The 18,885-nt window shown below is 38.5% G+C and overlaps 1 protein-coding gene across 1 annotated transcript; it reads right to left on the reverse strand.

Moving 5' to 3' along the window:
* Positions 1 to 16,798: 16,798 nt before the first annotated feature.
* On the reverse strand, positions 16,799 to 18,289 carry LOC122650783 (UPF0481 protein At3g47200-like). The gene is made up of 2 exons (XM_043844166.1): positions 17,876 to 18,289; positions 16,799 to 17,713 (listed from the first exon to the last, which is right to left on the reverse strand). The coding sequence occupies exons 1-2, from the start codon at positions 18,287 to 18,289 to the stop codon at positions 16,799 to 16,801; spliced, it is 1,329 nt and encodes a 442-aa protein (XP_043700101.1).
* Positions 18,290 to 18,885: the final 596 nt, after the last annotated feature.

Raw genomic sequence — 18,885 nt, forward strand, 5'->3', positions numbered from 1 at the left:
TTGTTAAGGGCTGCCCAGGGTGCTGAGTTGGGGGGTATGAATTAAAAAGACCTGCATGTTATGTTAAATCGATCCGAATAGGGACAAAATCCCAAAAGCCAGGATCTCCATAGGGCGTTCAAGAAAACAACCAAATAAATAATAGAAAACAGGGATAGAACCACCAACCTTGTTTCGCATCCATGACGACGACAATCGTAGCAAAAAATAAAGAACAAGAACTAGGTGCTTCTCCTCTATTCCCAAAGTAACTGGCTTGATGAGAATGCCGTATGCGCAGGGACGATGAACACTGAATATCTCCCTCTCTGTCCAGAATGCACTCCTCAATAATGATTTGAGAATAATTAGTTGTCATGGCTAGAGGGGGGACCTAGCTCTCCTTATATAGTAATTCCTATATGGTTTGATTCATCACAGTCCAAATAGGAATCCATCTGTCCACACTAAAGCCAGTCCACGTTATACTTCTAATACAACTTAATGACCCCACTTTATTAGATCAAAACCCTAATTAGCCTAGTTTAGGGATTTAATTATGTCCACATGGAATTATATTAGGACTAAAATTCCAACATTCTCCCACTTGGACTTACATTAAATTTTTCATTTTTAAAAGAGATTTAAAAACAGGTTTGACCAAAACAAATCACAGGCTAACAACCTTTAAGAAAACTTTATGTGCACATTTTTTAAAAATAAATTGGTCTAGAGGTAGTATAAAAAAATCAATCCTGCCCCATAGAGTTTTAGACACCGAATCATAGCGGTAACTGCATCTATGATCAAACGACACAACGCCTTCCATGGTCACGAGAGCCCTCAATTCTACTAACACGGATGCAATGTGGTAGTGTGACAACGAGATAATACTTACATACTGATTCCTTATGTATTATCTATTTATCAGTCCAAAATTTCTCTTCTTTAAGTGGCACAGGCTCACTAGAAAAATAATCTTTATAATTCCAACGAATCTGTGTGTCTCATCTTGAATAACTCAAGTTTTACTTTATGTGTTACAAGACATACCTTTAGGCTAATAACTTAATGCCCCAGCCTTGCTTAAGGTTAACATATTCCTTAAGTCTTTAAAACTAGATATATATACATCATGTTAATAAATGAAACACCCATGTGTTCAAAAAAAATTTGCATGCAATGACAACTGATATATATAAGCCAAAGTTTATCACATGGTAAAAATTACAGATGAAAAAGAAACTTCATTTTACAATGGAGCAAAAACAACTCCCATTAATCAACCGCATCCCATGATGCATCTAAGCCCATGCTTTTGACATGTCTTTCAAAACACAAGGGTGAAGACCTTAGGTTAGGAGATCTTTAACCATATCATCTGTACCAGTATGCTCCACTGCAATGTCACATTTCCTTTCTGTCTCCTTTACGGTCAAATACTTGACTTTCATGTGCTTAGACCCTCTAAGTCCTTTATTGTTGTTTATAAGCAACACAACAAAGCTGTTATCACTATATATCTGGATGGGTCTATCCACAAAATTTAAAATGGTCAACTACTTTATGAGATTCCTGAGTCAAATAACCTGAGTAGCAGCCTCATGATATGCTACAAACTTTACCTGTATAGTCGAAATGGTTACCAATGTCTATTTTGAACTGTTCCATGATACTGCCCTTCCTGCCATCAGGAAAACATAACCAGATGTGGACCTCCTATCATCCTCACAGTCAGCAAGGTCGGAATCTGTATGACCCACTAGCTTGAGTTCAGGAATGTGTCCTTATGTTGCATATAATCTTTTGTCCCCTTCAAGTACCTTAATACTTTCTTGGCAGCAACCCAGTGGCTAAGACCAGGATCTTACTAATATCTGCCAAGAAGACCCATCACAAAGGCAATATCCGGTCTGGTACAGACCTGAGCATCCATGATACTACCTAGTGCGCTAGCATAAGACACCTCATTATTTCATTCTTCTCAGCTTCATTTTTCGGGCATTGTGTCGAGCTCAGTTTGTCACCCCTGAGAATAGGAACATTCTCAAGTTTGCAATCCAGCATACTGAACCTCTCCTGAATACGATCAACATAAGCCCTCTGAGAAAAACTTAGTAAACGACGAGAACGATCCCTATGGATCTCAATGCCAAGGACAAAAGAAACCTCACCAAGGTCCTTCATGTCAAATTCCCTAGATAATAGTTGCCTTCAGTTATGCAACATCCCTAGGTCACTGCTAGCAAGCAGGATGTCATCCACATAAAATATGAGAAAACAGAATTTGCTCCCACTGACCTTGTGATATACACACTGATCCACTTTGTTTTCCACAAAATCGAATGAAGTCACGACACTGTCGAACTTCAAATACCACTGCCTGGAAGATTGCTTAAGACCATAAATAAACTTCTTAAGTCTACACAAGATGATCTGAACCATCCACCGTAAAACCCTCAAGTTTAAATCAACAAGCTCCCAAACAACATTATGTTTCATCGATTGCACCTCATTTCTCATCACATCTAACCACAAATCTAACTGAGAACTAGAAACAACGCCTGAATAAGTAACTGGATCAACCACACAACCAATGTCGTAGTCATGCTCTCCCAGATAAACCTTATAGACAGAAGGTATTTCTGAATTTCTCTCCCTGATGGATTTTCGTAATGGTGCCACCACTGCCTCACCCTGAATCTGAGAAATCTCAGCTGGAACTGCATCAATGATAGGATCCTCAACCGCATCTTGATTAAGAGGAATCTCATCAGGTGCTACATGAATATCAAGGACCATATCAATATCAGGCTCTTGAACTCCAGCAAGTGTAACTAATGGCATAGTATGCCCCACAGCCGTCTGAATAGGTAGAAGAACAGGTACTGATGTACCAACCATGTCACTATCTTGAATAGTCTGAGAACAGTCATTCCTTTTGGCCACATCAAATTCCAGAAACTTTGCTGTCTATAAGTCCATAATCCTAGTGTCTCCGTAGGGATTATAAAATTTATATCCCTTCGAATGATCTGGGTAGCTAACAAAATAGTCACGTGTAGTCCTAGGATCCAACTTGTTCAAAGTCAGATAATATAATTTTACTTCTGCAGGGCACTCCCAAACTCTAAGATGGTTTAAACTGGGTTTAGTAACTACATGGTTAAGGATATAAGGAGTAGTTTTCAAAACCTCTCTCATAAGAACTTAGGTAAATTGTCTTACTAACCATACTCCTCACCCGTGCGGTTATGCCTTTCGGCGACACCATTTTGCTCAGGACTTTCTAACATAGTAAACTGACCAACTATCCCAGAGTCCTCTAGGTATTTGGCAAACAGGCCCTTAAGCTGTCCAGCATCGCTATGTCTGCCATAATACTCACCCCCACGATCGAATTTAACAATTTTAATAACTTTCCCCCGCTGTTTCTCAATCTCAGTCCTAAAAATCTTGAACTTGTCAAGAGATTCAGACTTTCTTTAATTAAGAACAGATAGCCATATTGGGAATAGTCATCTGTAAAAATGATGAAATAAAAAATTTCTACACAATGTGGCTGAATAGGGACCACTGATGTCAGTGTGAATGACCTCCCACATGTCAGAACTATGGACTATAGTTTTCTTCTTTATCTTGGTCATATTTCCCTTACAACAGTCTACATAAGTTTCTAGATCACTTTCGAGAGTAGATAGGATGTCAGACTTTATCAGCCTTTCCACTCTTGGCTTAGAAATTTGACCTAGCATCTTATGTCACAATGTGAAAGACCGTTCTTTAGGTAAGGGTCTTTTGAAAACAACGTTTTCAACATTATAGGAGGCATAGATATCATTGGGAGATAAACACAGTCTGTACAATCCATTGGACATAATGCAGAAACCAACTTTACTTGAAACAAATTCATCATACTGTTCTTTATTTCAAAATGGTAACTACCAATGTCCAACATTGAAACCGAAATTAAATTCCGCCTGAAGGATGGTCCATAAAAAGTGTTCTTTACAGTCAAATTAAAACTAGAAACTAGTAATAAAATGATATCTCCTACGAACTTTACGTCAACATATCCATCGTTCCCTATGACTAGCCTTGATTCATCCTGATTTGGCCTCTTCTGGTTTATGAATCCATGTATGGTAAAAGCAACACAGTTAGTTGCCCCGCCATCTAGCTTCAAGAACTGGATGACGCTTCTGATAGATTGGATTCACAAACAAAAACCAAATAATCAATACCTGATGGCTTGGGTTTTGATAATCAAGTCTTGTATTTGTTGCAGTCCTTCTTTATGTGACCCTTCTTCTTGCAAAAGAAGTAGCGATCACTCTCTTTCTTGAAAGAGTCCTTCTTGGGAATCTGATGGTACTCTTTATTGGCAGACTTATGAGTATGGTGTTTAGACTTTTCACTCTTATGGGATGTGGAAGTAAAAGGGACAGTGTGGGCTTTATCTTTCTTTAGTTTCTCTTCCTCAGATACAACCCTAGAAATAAGGTTATTAATACTCCAGACACCATCCTGAAAAAAATAATTGGTTTTGATGATGTCAAACTTAGAAGGTAGGGTATTAAGAACTTGACGAACAATCAAGGCACCAGGAAGAGCAACATTCAAGGCTTTGATTTTGGTTTGATAGTTAACCATCCAAACAATATAATCCCTAATACCCCCAGAACCATGATATTCCATATTAAATAACCCTTGCAGAAGTCTCCCAATCTCAGCATTCGATGAAAGTTGATATCTCTTCAAAATTGCATCCAACAACTCCCTGACAGTACATTTATCAGGCAGACCACTTTTTAGGTGTTCCGGTATTGACCTCTTTATAGACAGTACAGCTAAGCGATTATTCTTTTCCCATGTAGAATGCACAGATTTTTCACCCTCAGTACTATCAGCTGTTAGGTCCATTGGTTTATCTATAACAAGGGACGTATGCACATTTGCCATCTCCATAGCAAACATAATGTCCTCTTTCCACTTCTTAAAATTTAACCCAATAAGAACCTCAATAGTGATCATATGATTGTTGACAGAAAAGGTGACTGAAAATTTAAACAACAAACAGTACAATAATCAGCATGATGCAAGTATAGCTTGAAACTTTATAAGCTAATAAGAATTTTACACACAACGTTGTGAAAATACCTTTGGGCTGAATTCCCAACATGCAATTGTAAAAATCCCTACATACCAGTGACCATGGGAATACAACTCAACTTTCAAAATCCACCACCTTTGGGTGTGTAGAATTCTAGGGTTAGCCTATTCATATGCATACTGTATAGGTACCTCTTCAAGTACCAATACATGATCACCACCTTTGGGTGTATGACCACATATCAGAGTTGAAGGACATCCCATAACTGTATGAGACCGATGTTTCACAAATCCAACAAGGAAGGTCGCTTTGGCGGCTGCATCCTGTCGAACCCATGGAACCCTCTCTTGGGATTTTTCAAAATTACTTACATCCCAAAAAAATTTATGTTATCTTATAATTTATGACAAGGGGCTTAAATGTCTTAAAACTAACACAAAAGGCTAACAATTTTGTTAATCAAGGTAGGTATTCTAGCAAGTCAGAAAATTAGTTCGGTTCCCAATGGAACGAACCGATAAATTCCAAAAAAGGGCATGCATCAAAAGAATATCAAAAAGATTTAAAATATGCATACCTGATCAAAACAGAGGGCACCACTGTGTAGAGCACAGAAAAATAGAGCCAAGGCAAAAAATGGGACCCCAAACAGAGTCTCGTAGCTCCCAGAAAGGCCGATCAAAGTTTTAGGCCCAAAATGCTTGACTGTACTGGTTTGACCGGTCCGTATGGTCAAACCAGTTTAGTCAAACCAAACCAATTTTGGTTCAAGCCCGGTTTAATCAAGTTAGGTTTACTGGTTTGTTCCAGAACATGCTGGGTCAGGGCTTGGTCTGTTCTGGGCCAGTTCTTTATGGTTCACTAGCCCCGATCCAGTTCTATACAAGTCAACTGGAACAGGGTCGGTCCGGCCTACTGATGGTTCAACCCTCTGGTCCAACTGGGTTGGGTCAACCCGAAACGGGTCAGCAATCCAGGTTATCGGGTCGATCCGACTCGGGTGGCGCACATTAGTATAGCATTAAAGCTGTCTTAGGCGCACGATAGCAAAACCCCCAAAACCTTTTTGTTTTTAATCCCAGCCGGAGAGTGAGATCCACTCGCCGCTGCCGCCGGTGCGTGAGGGCGCGTCCGGCGGCGATAATCCACATACCGGAATTTCTGATTTTTTATGCTCTATCCACCCATGTAATTAGATTTGACTTTTGTCGGCTAAAAAAATCGGCATTATGCCTATGTCCGTACGGGTTTTGCCAAAATCTGAAAAACCCTAACAAACTTGATTCCAATCGAAAAAATTTTGATTCCCTTAGCATGATCTATTATTTTGAATCCATATAGGTTCAGGAACGGATCTATGGAGGCTCTGATACCAATGTTATGTTAAATCGATCCGAATAGGGACAAAATCTCAAAAGCCAGGATCTCCATAGGGCGTTCAAGAACACAACTAAATAAATAATAGAAAACAGGGATAGAACCACCAACCTTGTTTTGCATCCATGATCACAACGATCGCAACGGAAAATAAAGAATAAGATCTAGGTGTTTCCCCTCTATTCCCAAAGTAACTGGCTTGATGAGAATGTCGTATGCGCAGGGACGATGAACACTGAATATCTCCCTCTCTGTCTAGAATGCATTCCTCAATAGTGATTTGAGAATAATTAGTTGTTATGGGTAGAAGGGGACCTACCTCTCCTTATATAGTAATTCCTATAGGGTCTGACTCATCACAGTCCAAATAGGAATCTATCTGCCCACACTAAAGCCAGTCCACATTAGACTTCTAATACAACTTAATGACCCCACTTTATTAGACCAAAATCCTAATTAGCCTGGTTTAGAGATTTAATTATGTCCACATGGAATTATATTAGGACTAAAATTTCAACACTGCAAATTCAGCCTACGGAAATAAAATAGTACTTCCATTTGGTTCATTCTGGATCATTGAAGCCTAAAACAAACTTGCCTCGTCCACTTAACCAATTAAAACTACACCATATGAATTAAAATCTCCACCTTTATGGAGTTCAAATTCTAAATACAATGTGAGTAACTGAGTAAATATCGTCATTATGAAACTGAAACTGCAAACCAAAGTGATGCATACTGATATTTGTTATTAACCAGAACATAGGGGGACTGACTCCACAAGCAATAAATAGCATAAGATCAATAACCTGCATGAAAGAAATAATAATTCAGTGAAACTCACAATGCTCACACACTATATATGACTGGCAAAACAGAAGAAGACAGAAACCTTGATCAGCTTTAAACTCAAAGCACACACATTAATCCACACAGTAACTCTGAGTAAAACAGAGATGCAATTCCAAGGGGCTGGTGAAGAAAGTAGTTCCAAGTATTTGTAGTATGTTTGTTGCTTTCTTTTTTTGCTTGCTTGCTTGCAGCATGAGTTAGCATCAGCTGTAATGAATTTTCCTCGAAGATTTTGGAGTTCTCCGATTCTCATCGCTTCCACCTCCTCCTCTTGGGAATACAGCAAAGTAAGCCTGCGCAAAGGTGAGAATGATAATTACTGCTGCAATAATGGACGCAATTGCGGTCAAGGGGCTACTGAAATGTGTGCTCCTAATTTCACGTGCCCATTTAAACCTCTTGGACGTGTAGCAATCCTCAATTTGGTCCATAACAGTAGTATATTTACTTGGGCTTGGCACCAATTTCATTGCCAATTCATTGAAGAGATCAGCCACTTCTTGGTCGCTGCCAAGGAGATTGATGAGTATTTGCTGTGACCGCAGCTTTTTCACATCTTCAGCATGATCAATGAGTGCATCCAGGAAACATATGTATGAAGTGACTATAGAGTCGTCACTTGGGCCATTAGGGCATGCTTCATATGCTACCAAGTTCAACAATTTGGCTTTGGCTAAGTCGTCAATAACAAGTTGAGGAAGAAACAAGTCTGCATAACAGCGATGAACATCTAATTTGACATCTTTTAACGTTCCACTTTCGCTTTTCTTGAACTCGATCCCTCCTGTTTTTAGCTCAATGGCCGAACGGAACGTATGCCGCATTTTTCGAAATTCAATCTTTTCTCCACCAGCAGCGAGCACCTTGTGGAGTAGGTGAAGGAGGTGAGGATGTCAATCATTTATCTTGAAAGATGTCAAGTGGCTGGCGCCGTCGAGGTTAAGTCGACAATTTGTTACAAATTTTTGAATGCAACCTTCCCAGTCACTTATGCTGCCTTTGAAGTCCATTAAGGCCTGAAGAACTAGAAAGGGCAGTTGGTTCTCCAGCAAGAACAAGTCCCCTAAAACGAAGGCTAGTTGATGAGTCCTCAGCTTCGTTTCATTGAGCTTATTCTTCTCCAGACACCAAATGATATGAAGAATGAAACAACCGTCCAGGAACATCATGCGCGTGAATTTATCATCGTCGTTGTTGTTGTTGTTGCTGTCGTCGTCGTCGTCCGCGTCATAACACAACCTTGCATTGCGAGCCACTTCCTCAAACCAATCTAATTTGTCAATGTCTTTGTCGATGAACTCCTTAGCTATTGAAGCCTTGAGCTTCTCCACTTCTTCGAGCTCCTTTTTCCCATGGTGGTAAGGACCGATAGAGACAATCATGGGATCAAAGCAGCCTTTGTGTTTTTCAATGCCATGCAGGAATGATGGAACCTTATGTATATGCTCCTTTGTTTCAGGTTGATGGGTTTCCAGCTCAACTAGTATCGGCAGCAGCCACTTTGGAGGTCTCTCCATGACCACAGTAGATCTTTCACGCTCATCAGCTATAATGGCTGGTGCGGTACTACTACTGCCTCTGCTAGCTTCATTTGGATTTTCCATGATAACCTTTCTTTTCTCTGACCTCTCAATGCTAATAGAAGCTCTTTCATTCATGCTAACCATTATTCAAACACACAACAAAAGAAACAGTTAATTTCTTAGTTGCGATAGTACATTTACATTTGCATTTTATAAGATCAGTGGAAGTAGAATGATCCGTCCTTTGCTCAAATTTCAAGCTTGGTATTGTATAGAAATTCCTTAAGTGTGTGTGTGTGTCACTACTTTTCTTCTTTGCTGAACATATTTTTCTCTTACCTCGACAGATGAAAGTGGTTTAGTTCCAACGAGAGGAAAGTATAAGAACCTTCCAGATGGGTATCAAGGTCTGTAGTGTTCATGGCTCCTCAAACTTTAATCATCAGGAGATTCATGAGTTGCTTGACCAGGAATCGACATTTCTCTCTTTCTGAGATAGACTTGAAGTGGAATATACAAGGAGTCCCTTTCCTTATATGGGGGAGGTCCTTAATAGGGGTGGTCGTTTCCCTGCTTGGGGTGAGTTGTATATCTTGGGTTTTTTTGGTTGTTTGTATAGTTTTCTCTATCTTTTAATAAAGTGATTTACGTACCCCCCAAAAAAAAACAAAAATCCCTGCTTTCCTGATGACTCTCGTTATCTCAAAGCTTGAAACTGCTTTTCTCATGCATGGTGGGGCTGCAAGGGGCTGTAAAGAGAGGGTGGGCTTGGTGCAACAGTAACGATGCCGGGAGCAAGGGGATGTAAAAGAGGTCACGGGTTCGAGTCTGGAAATAGCCTCTCTATAAAAACAACAGAGGTAAGGCTGCGTACATTATGACCCTCCCTAGACCCCGCAGTGCCAGGAACCTCGTGCACTGGGTAAGCCCTATTGATGGGGCTGTAAAGAATTCAGTTTTTACATGTTGAATCAATTATGTTCATCGGCATGAGAAAAAGTCTAGAATTAGATGATCTTTGTATCAAGTTATTAAACCAGCATTCCGACACGAGATATATTATTTTTTTTTTGTTTTTTTTTTTTTTTCTTTTCCCTACCAACCCTCTGCTTTAATCTTCTTAAACAGGAAAAGAGAGAAACCCAGTTGAGTATTATCTCAGTTACTTGGAGTTCAATGCACATTTTGAACTTTTTGGCTACATTCTTTTTTTGTTCTTTCCCTACCAACACTGTGCTTTAATCTTCCTAAACAGGAAAAGAGAGAAACCCAGCTGAGTATTGTCTCAGTTATTTGGAGATCACTGCACATATTGAACTTTTTTGGCGTCCTACCCTTATTTTTCTCTTATACTGCTTTTGTTTCCCTCCCATCCCTCAAATATTTTATGAGTTATATTCAAAATCAACACAAATTGAATAAAGATGTTTTCTCAAAATTGTGGTGGTATCTTAATCCTTGGTCCACTTGGGACCCATGGGGGACTCAATCCCATTACAAAGTTGGATTCTTTCCTTCACTCAATCATATTCGAAGTGTTTATTGATCATGTACAACAAAAATCATGTCAAGAACTCAAAACTCAAATGGAAGGAAAAAATTATAAATAATAGGTAAATTTATGTCTACCACTCCTTTGTTTTCAAACAATTACGTCTACCACCCCTGGGATTTAAAAAATTATGTCTGTACTCCTGAGTACTAACTCTGTTAGTTTTAGAAGAAACTGACAATTTCGCCCTTTCTTATATTTAAATAAACCCACCCCACCCCACTCTTGTAACGACGACCTTCCATTATTGCGCCAACGACCGCCTACTGCTCTGGTGGATGCTGCGGGCATTTCCAAGGACTCCCTCTCTTCATCTATTTTTTTTCCTTCTCTCTTCTTTGTTCTGTCCATCATCTCCTTATAAATATAGTGATTGTTTGAGATCAAGTACATCTCTGGACCTCACTCTCAATCTTATTCAAAAATCATCCAAACCCAAATCCAAAACCACAACGACAACAAAAACAACAACAACAACAACAACCAGAGCATATTACAGAAGGCTTCAACCAAGTAATTGATGATGAAAGGATTTGAAACTGAGGGGTTGGTGGTAGGAGAAGCAACTGAAGAGAAACAAGAAAATGACAAATTAGTATTTATGGAAGGCGTGTAGTAGAAATTAGAACAGAAGAGGTTAGACCGAAACAATAGTTCGTATATGAAATCCAATTTCAGATACTCTATCCAATTCTAATGCTAATCGTCGATTCAAAAGCCGAAAACCTATCCTTAAACCTGAACCAATCATTTCAGGGATTGTGGCGTGATAAATCAAACCTTTTAGTATTTGATTGTAAGTAAATTTTTGAGGAAAAAATCTGAATACATAATGGATTAAATCAGGACGGGTAAACCTTTCTTGTTTGTAGCAAAAGCATGTGCAAAGCTCTCGAATCTCAACTACAAAATAATTCATACCCATTTTGTGAAATCCCTCTTTTGGTCTGATATATCGTCCAAACAATCATGGTAAATATGTGGGCACCATTATATAGAGATCGTTCTTTACCATCTCTCCTTCGGTCTCCTCTGCAACACACCACAAACATAGAGATGGAGGGAAAGAGAGAGGGAGAACGTGCTTGCAGAGACTGTCGAGAAGCTCTCTGTGTTCGACGATGGGGATGGGGATGACGATAGCGAGCTATGTGTTCGGCGATGGGGATGGCAATGGTGAGCTCTGTGTTCGGCTTTCCTTTTTGAGACAATGGGGTTTCAAATAAATGAGGGTAAATATGTAAAAGCACCTTCATTAAGGGTATTATGGGTATTTAGTTAATATTTGGGGATGAGTTCATTACTTAATTGTTCTCATCTAACGGTAAGGGTACATTTGTAAGAATCTTTCAAAATACAGGGGAAAGAGAAAACAGTCGTACAAAACTGCACACGGGGAAGGACGCCCAGCGATCCTGATCCTGTTTGAAGAAATAAAGCATCTGGGTGTGGAGTGCAAGAGAAGTTATCACTTGTCCCTTAGATTCAAGACATAATTAAAGTTCGAAAGTGGCATCCTTTGCTACTTCATCCTATTATCATTGATGACTCAACTAAGCCCAAGTTGTCAATGTACTTTCGGTAGCCTACCAAACATGTCTTGATGTTCCTAATGACTTCTCCGCAATTACCTCTTAGAATGTTTCCTAAAATCTCTATTAATCAATAGTGCTTAGGTTGTGAAAGACCTGTTTGAAAGGGTTTTTTTTTTTAGGGCAAGAGATCTTTATTTGGTCGCATAGTCTCTCTACATAAGCGTCTGGGCCAATGGGTGAGCACGCTTAGGTAGATACCCAGGGGGCAGAGGCGTCATCTCACGGTGTCTTATGAGAGGGCGTAGGAAACACCATCAAGTAGGGATCTTTTTTCTTTTTTTCTTTTAGGGAAAATTACACTGCCACCTCTTGAAGATTGTATTAAATACAGAGCGACCCCCTGTGTTTCTAAATTATACAGTCACACCCCCTGATTGGACGGTGAGTAGACGGTGTTAAATAATACATTTTAAATATCAACTTTGCCCTCTTCTAATATCATGTTAATATTCAGTGGGAAATCCAAACTTTACCCTTTAACTCTTATGTTACAAAATCCTCTTTCTTCTTCGGCAACTCCACTGTCCTCTCCGGCAATCTGCGAGGGAAGAGCTCTCTGAAGGTAAAGGGCACGAAGACGAGAGCAGATGCAGAGTTGCAGTCCCATTGATAACTTTCCAAATTCCAAAGCTTCCACTTTCCCACTTTCTCTTCTCTTCTCTTTTCACATCACACAGAGAGAGAGAGAGAGAGAGGGAGCAGGTTCTAGAGATTACCAATACCACAGGGCCTAACCTCCCACCTCCTCCCTCCAAAATATATTCATTTTTACAGAAAGAAAAGAAACTCTCCATCGTGCAAGAAACCTCCATTGTTGACTGAAGAACATCCTTCACAACAATTCGTATCAGAAATAGATAGTCATCACAGAAAACCAAATCAAAATCAAAGAAAAGCAAAAAAGAAGAATAAGAGAAACATAGAAGACCATTAAAAACCTACCTAGTCCAATTAGACGGACTTCTCCTAAAATTTTGATCAGATCATCAGATAGAGATATCGGTAATTGATAACAATGTTGTCATTCGTTACAAATCGACGGAAAGAGAGCATTTTCTGGTGGATTTCGCTTTTGCAGAAAGAGGTTAGTCAATTGAGAGTAGATACAATGTCTGCAAATAGCGAGAGAGAGCTCTTAAATGATCGAAATTATAGGAAGAAAGAGAGGATAAGCAACGAAGTTCTTTGTACGCCTCACGTATGTACGGTCCACCTTATAGGGTGTGAATCCGCACCAGACTATTTCCGGTACAGAAGATTCGAACCGAAACAGAAAGTACCGAAATGAGATTTACAACAAATAGGACTTTCGGGGATTCTCGCGGAAAAATAAAGTTTGAACTGAAGCATTAGGAAGCACCTCCAGGCTCTAGCTAGCACTGCTGTTGCAGTGTCAGGCTCAAGATAAGTTTGTTTTTTGGTTTTTTTAACTTCCAGAAGCTAAAAAGCTTCTTTATCAAAAGGTAATCACAAGCATCAAATTTATGCCGCCCTTTTGATTTCTATGATCGAATTAGCATATTCTTCAATTTTGTTCCGATTTCCAGAAAGCATATTCATCATCCGAACGCTTCTCTGTGTTTAGGAAAAACACATTTCTTCTTCAAAGTTTCAGCTTTTCAGGTGGTGGGGCTAGTGGGGTTGCAGAGAAGAAGAAGAAAGAGGGATGGTGATGGATGGATCCCATTAAATTTATTTCAAGGTAAAATTAGAAAATAGAAAAAAATTGAACAATTAGGGGTATATTAGTCATTTTAAGTGATGAATTACCAATACCATATCACTTAATGGGAATGATATAACGGAGTGGGACTGTCTGTAACAACTAACCAAACCTCAGGGGACATGGCTGTATAATTTAAAAGCATAGGGGTTACTCTGTATTTAATATAAATCTCAGGGGGTGACAGTGTAATTTTCCCTTTTTTTTATTATTTAGTTTTTGTATTTTTTTTTCATATGCCCCTTCGGTTTTTGACAATGGATTGATGTATTTATTGGTCCCAAATTGTTTTCATGAGTACTAATAGGTTTTCCTTGTTTCCCAAAAACTAAAATTTTGGGAGTGTTTGAATGTAGTTAGAACTTGATACCTTTTAATTGCCTCTTTTCTTATTCTAAAAAGTTCTTTAAGATAGGATTATAAAAGGATTTTCAAAAATTATTTGAAAATGACATTATGTTATTATCACAAGTTGTTATTTATGCACATTTTTTGAGTATACATATGAAAAAACATTATTATGAAAAAAATGTGTATCATACTAAAAAGACAAAAAAGTATAATTACAAATTATTTGACACCTTTTAATAATGACATAATGATAAATGACTTTTTCAAAACTGATTTTGTTTTTGAGACTTCTTAATATATCAAATAATATGTAACCATATTTTTTTGTCCATTTGAGTTTAACTTCATTTTTTCTTTTCAACTAGGATAAATCAAGTCATTTCACATGTGTATTAGAAAAATATGCAAGACAATAACACCTTTTAATAATGACATAATGATAAGTCCATTTCAAAATATTATTTTGGAAGTTCTATTTTACCCCTGACTTAAAAAAACTTTTGGGAATAAGATAAAGGATAATCAAAAGAAAGTGTCAAGTTCTAAATATATTTTTATAAAAAAAAAAAAAAAAAGTTCTAAATACATTATTACCTGTAGAGGTTCCGTTTAGACTGTTCCTTTTAAAAATACTATATTATTATGAGCTAAAATTTTAAGTGGTCAGAATTACCCTAGATGACATTTATGACCTCATATCCCTATTTACAAGCGCACCATCACATCATTTTATTTTTTGAAACAGAGTCGAACTTCAACCATCGGATGGTTAAACACAGTCAATACCTCAACCATCAGATAGTTGAATGAGCATCAAGTATTCTTGTTGAACGGTTGATACGTTGACTGTGTTCATACACGACTGTGTGTAAAACCTTTCACCTACTAATATAATATTAGTAAGGAAAAAGCTCATTTGAATGTCCAACTTTGGTAAGCTTTTTGAAAGCGGCTAATTTTTTTAATGTCGTAAGGGATGATTATGCTAAACTTATGACCATTGGATGGATGGTACTAGGTCTGGATTAACAATGTATCAATTTCAAAGCTTAATTCAATCAAATATCCTCTCATTCCTCATGTATGTCCATACACACCTATGACTACTAATGTGCACTATCTTATAATTTCGACTTTTCAAACTTCAAAGTTATCACTTGGCAACTCTGTCAGGATTGAATTCATATATGTTAGCAGGGGGCCTTGGGTTTTACTTGTCCAATAAATTTGGGTCCCCATCCAATCTACCTGTGGTAAATTTAAGATGTGTAGGAAAATTAGAGGTCATTAAATTAGATGTAAAATCTATAAGCTCCCCCTACCCAAAGTTTTAAGTATCATAACATATCCGCCGATACTAACGATATCTATCTCATTTTTAGGATATCGTAATACAATACGATACGATACAACATCGATACATGAACCAATACATTGACACTTATTGCAATATACACTAGATACATCTTTATCAGTGACTCAAAACACTAAACAAGAGCTCTTGTAAGGCATTGTAATCAATTTTGTTTTGGGAAAAAATCAACTTGATTCTTTGTTTTTACTTGCAAAAGCAACTCTAGTAATGTTGACTTCATCATCATTTGGTTATTAAACAATCTGTAATCAAGGATTTAAATTAGATTTGTAATCATCAATGTGAATTTTGTTGGATTTTTTTATATTTGATGTATGTTCATCAAACCCAATTTAATTGGATTAAATTAATTAATCACTTTTTTATTATGTGCCTGTTATAATTGTTATATGTGTGCAACAGTCCAATAGTACCGTTACTTGTTCTCAACTATGGACAGACTTGGACACTATGTTCTAGGGTTTCCTTATTGTATATATATTTCCCTAATAGGAAATGATTAGAAATATAAATACGGGCACTTTAATGTGTTGAATACTAATCCATTGATTGCAAATTATGTTGCAAATATTTTAGCTTCATTGAATGAATCGGGAACGAGATCAGGCTCTATTGATATCGATTCAAATAATCTCGAAATTGACAAGGAACGGTCGGATTCAGTACACTTGGAATCGGGGTTATTTGGAACCAACCCTAGTTGATTTCGAGTTAAATTGATCGGTTCCCTTTGATTTTTTGAACAATGCTCCCTGTAAGTATTTATTTTGTTCTGTTTTAATAGAGTTTTTAAGGGGTGCCCAGGGTGTTGAGTTGGGGGGGGTATGAATTAAAAAGACCTGCAAATTCAGCCTATGGAAATAAAAGAGTACTTCCATTTGGTTCATTCTGGATCATTGAAGCCTAAAACAAACTTGCCTCGTCCACTTAACCAATTAAAACTACACCATATGAATTAAAATCTCCACCTTTATGGAGTTCAAATTCTAAATACAATGTGAGTAACTAAGTATATGTCATCATTATGAAACTGAAATTGCAAACCAAAGTGATGCATACTGATATTTATTATTAACCACAACATAGGGGGACTGACTCCACAAGCAATAAATAGCACAAGATCAATAACCTGCATGAAAGAAATAATAATTCAGTGAAACTCACAATGCTCACACACTATATATGACTGGCAAAACAGAAGAAGACAGAAACCTTGATCAGCTTTAAACTCAAAGCACACACATTAATCCACACAGTAACTTTGAGTAAAACGGAGATGCAGTTCCAAGGGGCTGGTGAAGAAAGTAGTTCCAAGTATTTGTAGTATGTTTGTTGCTTGCTTGCAGCATGAGTTAGCATCAGCTGTAATGAATTTTCCTCGAAGGTTTTGGAGTTCTCCGATTCTCATCGCCGCCTCCTCCTCCTCTTGGGAATACAGCAAAGTAAGCCTGCGCAAAGGTGAGAATGATAATTACTGCTGCAACAATGGATGCAACTGCGGTCAAGGGGCTACTGAAATGTGTGCTCCTAATTTCACGTGCCCATTTAAACCACTTGGACGTGTAGCAATCCTCAATTTGGTCCATAACAGTAGTATAGTTACTTGGGCTTGGCACCAATTTGATTGCCAATTCATTGAAGAGATCAGCCACTTCTTGGTCGCTGCCAAGGAGATTGATGAGTATTTGCTGTGACCGCAGCTTTTTCACATCTTCAGCATGATCAATGAGTGCATCCAGGAAACATATGTATGAAGTGACTATAGAGTCGTCAGTTGGGCCATTAGGGCATGCTTCATATGCTACCAAGTTCAACAATTTGGCTTTGGCTAAGTCATCAATAACAAGTTGAGGAAGAAACAAGTCTGCATAACAGCGATGAACTTGTAATTCGACATCTTTTAACCTTCCACTTTCGCTTTTCTTGAACTCGATCCCTCCTGTTTTTAACTCAATGACCGAACGGAACGTATGCCCCAGTTTTTTTTGAAATTCAATCTTCTCTTCACCAGCAGCGAGCACCTTGTGGAGTAGGTGAAGGAGGTGAGGATGTCTATCATTTATCTTGAAAGATGTCAAGTGGCTGGAGCCGTCGAGGTTAAGTCGACTATCTGTTACAAATTTTTGGATGCAATCTTCCCAGTCACTTATGTTACCTTTGAAGTCCATTAAGGCCTGAAGAACTAGAAAGGGCAGTTGGTTCTCCAGCAAGAACAAGTCCCCTAAAACGAAGGGTAGTTGATGAGCCCTCAGCTTCGTTTCATTGAGCTTATTCTTTCCCATACACCAAATGAAATGAAGAATGAAACAACCGTCCAGGAACATCATGCGCGTGAATTTACCATCGTTGTTGTTGTTGTTGTTGTTGTTGTTGTTGTTGTTGTTGTTGTCGTCGTCGTTGTTGTCGTCGTCGTCGGCGTCATAACACAACCTTGCATTGCGAGCCACTTCCTCAAACCAGTCTAATTTGTCAATGTCTTTGTCGATGAACTCCTTTGCTATTGAAGCCTTGAGCTTCTCTACTTCTTCGAGCTCTTTTTTCCCATGGTGGTAAGGACCGATAGAGACCATCATGGGATCAAAGCAGCCTTTGTGTTTTTCAATGCCATGCAGGAATGGTGGAACCTTATGTATATGCTCCTTTGTTTCAGGTTGATGGGTTTCTAGCGCAACTAGTATCGGCAGCAGCCACTTTGGAGGTCTCTCCATGACCACAGTAGATCTTTCACTCTCATCAACTATAATGGCAGGTGCGGTACTACTACTGCCTCTGCTAGCTTCATTTGGATTTTCCATGATAACCTTTCTTTTCTCTGACCTCTCAATGCTAATAGAAGCTCTTTCATTCATGCTAGCCATAAGAAACAGTTAATTTCTTAGTTGCAATGGTACATTTACATTTAGTTGCAGTGGAAGTAGAATGATCCGTCCTTTGCTCAAATTTCAAGCTTGGTATTGGATAGAAATTCCTTAAGGGTGTGTGTGTGTGTGTCACTACTTTTCTTCTTTGTTGAACATATTTTTCTCTTACCTCGACAGATGAAAGTGGTTTAGTTCCAAGGAGAGGAAAGTATAAGAACCTTCCAGATGGGTATCAAGGTCTGTAGTGTTCATGGCTCCTCAAACTTTAACCAGCAGGAGATTCATGAGTTGCTTGACCAGGAATCGACATTTCTCTCTTTCTGAGACAGACTTGAAGTGGAATATACAGGGAGTCCCTTAGTTTCCTTGATAGGGGGAGGTCCTTGATAGGGGTGGTCTTCCTTATTTTCCCTGCTTGGGGTGAGTTGTATATCTTGGGTTTTTGGGTTGTTTGTATAGTTCTCTCTTTCTTTTAATAAAATGATTTACCTACCCCCCCCCCCCCCCTCCAAAAAAATAAAAAATCCCTGCTTTCCTGATGACTCTCGTTATCTCAAAGCCTGAAACTGCTTTTCTCCTGCATG

The sequence above is a fragment of the Telopea speciosissima genome, chromosome 2 (assembly GCF_018873765.1).
Source record: "Telopea speciosissima isolate NSW1024214 ecotype Mountain lineage chromosome 2, Tspe_v1, whole genome shotgun sequence".
Taxonomy (NCBI): Eukaryota; Viridiplantae; Streptophyta; class Magnoliopsida; order Proteales; family Proteaceae; genus Telopea; species Telopea speciosissima.

Excerpts from the sequence above, each read along its gene's own strand:
- LOC122650783 (XM_043844166.1), bottom strand. The coding sequence starts at position 18,289 with ATGAATGAAAGAGCTTCTATTAGCATTGAGAGGTCAGAGAAAAGAAAG. Across the intron at positions 17,714-17,875 it reads TTGAGGAAGTGGCTCGCAAT|AATAAGCTCAATGAAACGAA; the intron begins GCAAGGTTGTGT and ends TGTATGGGAAAG.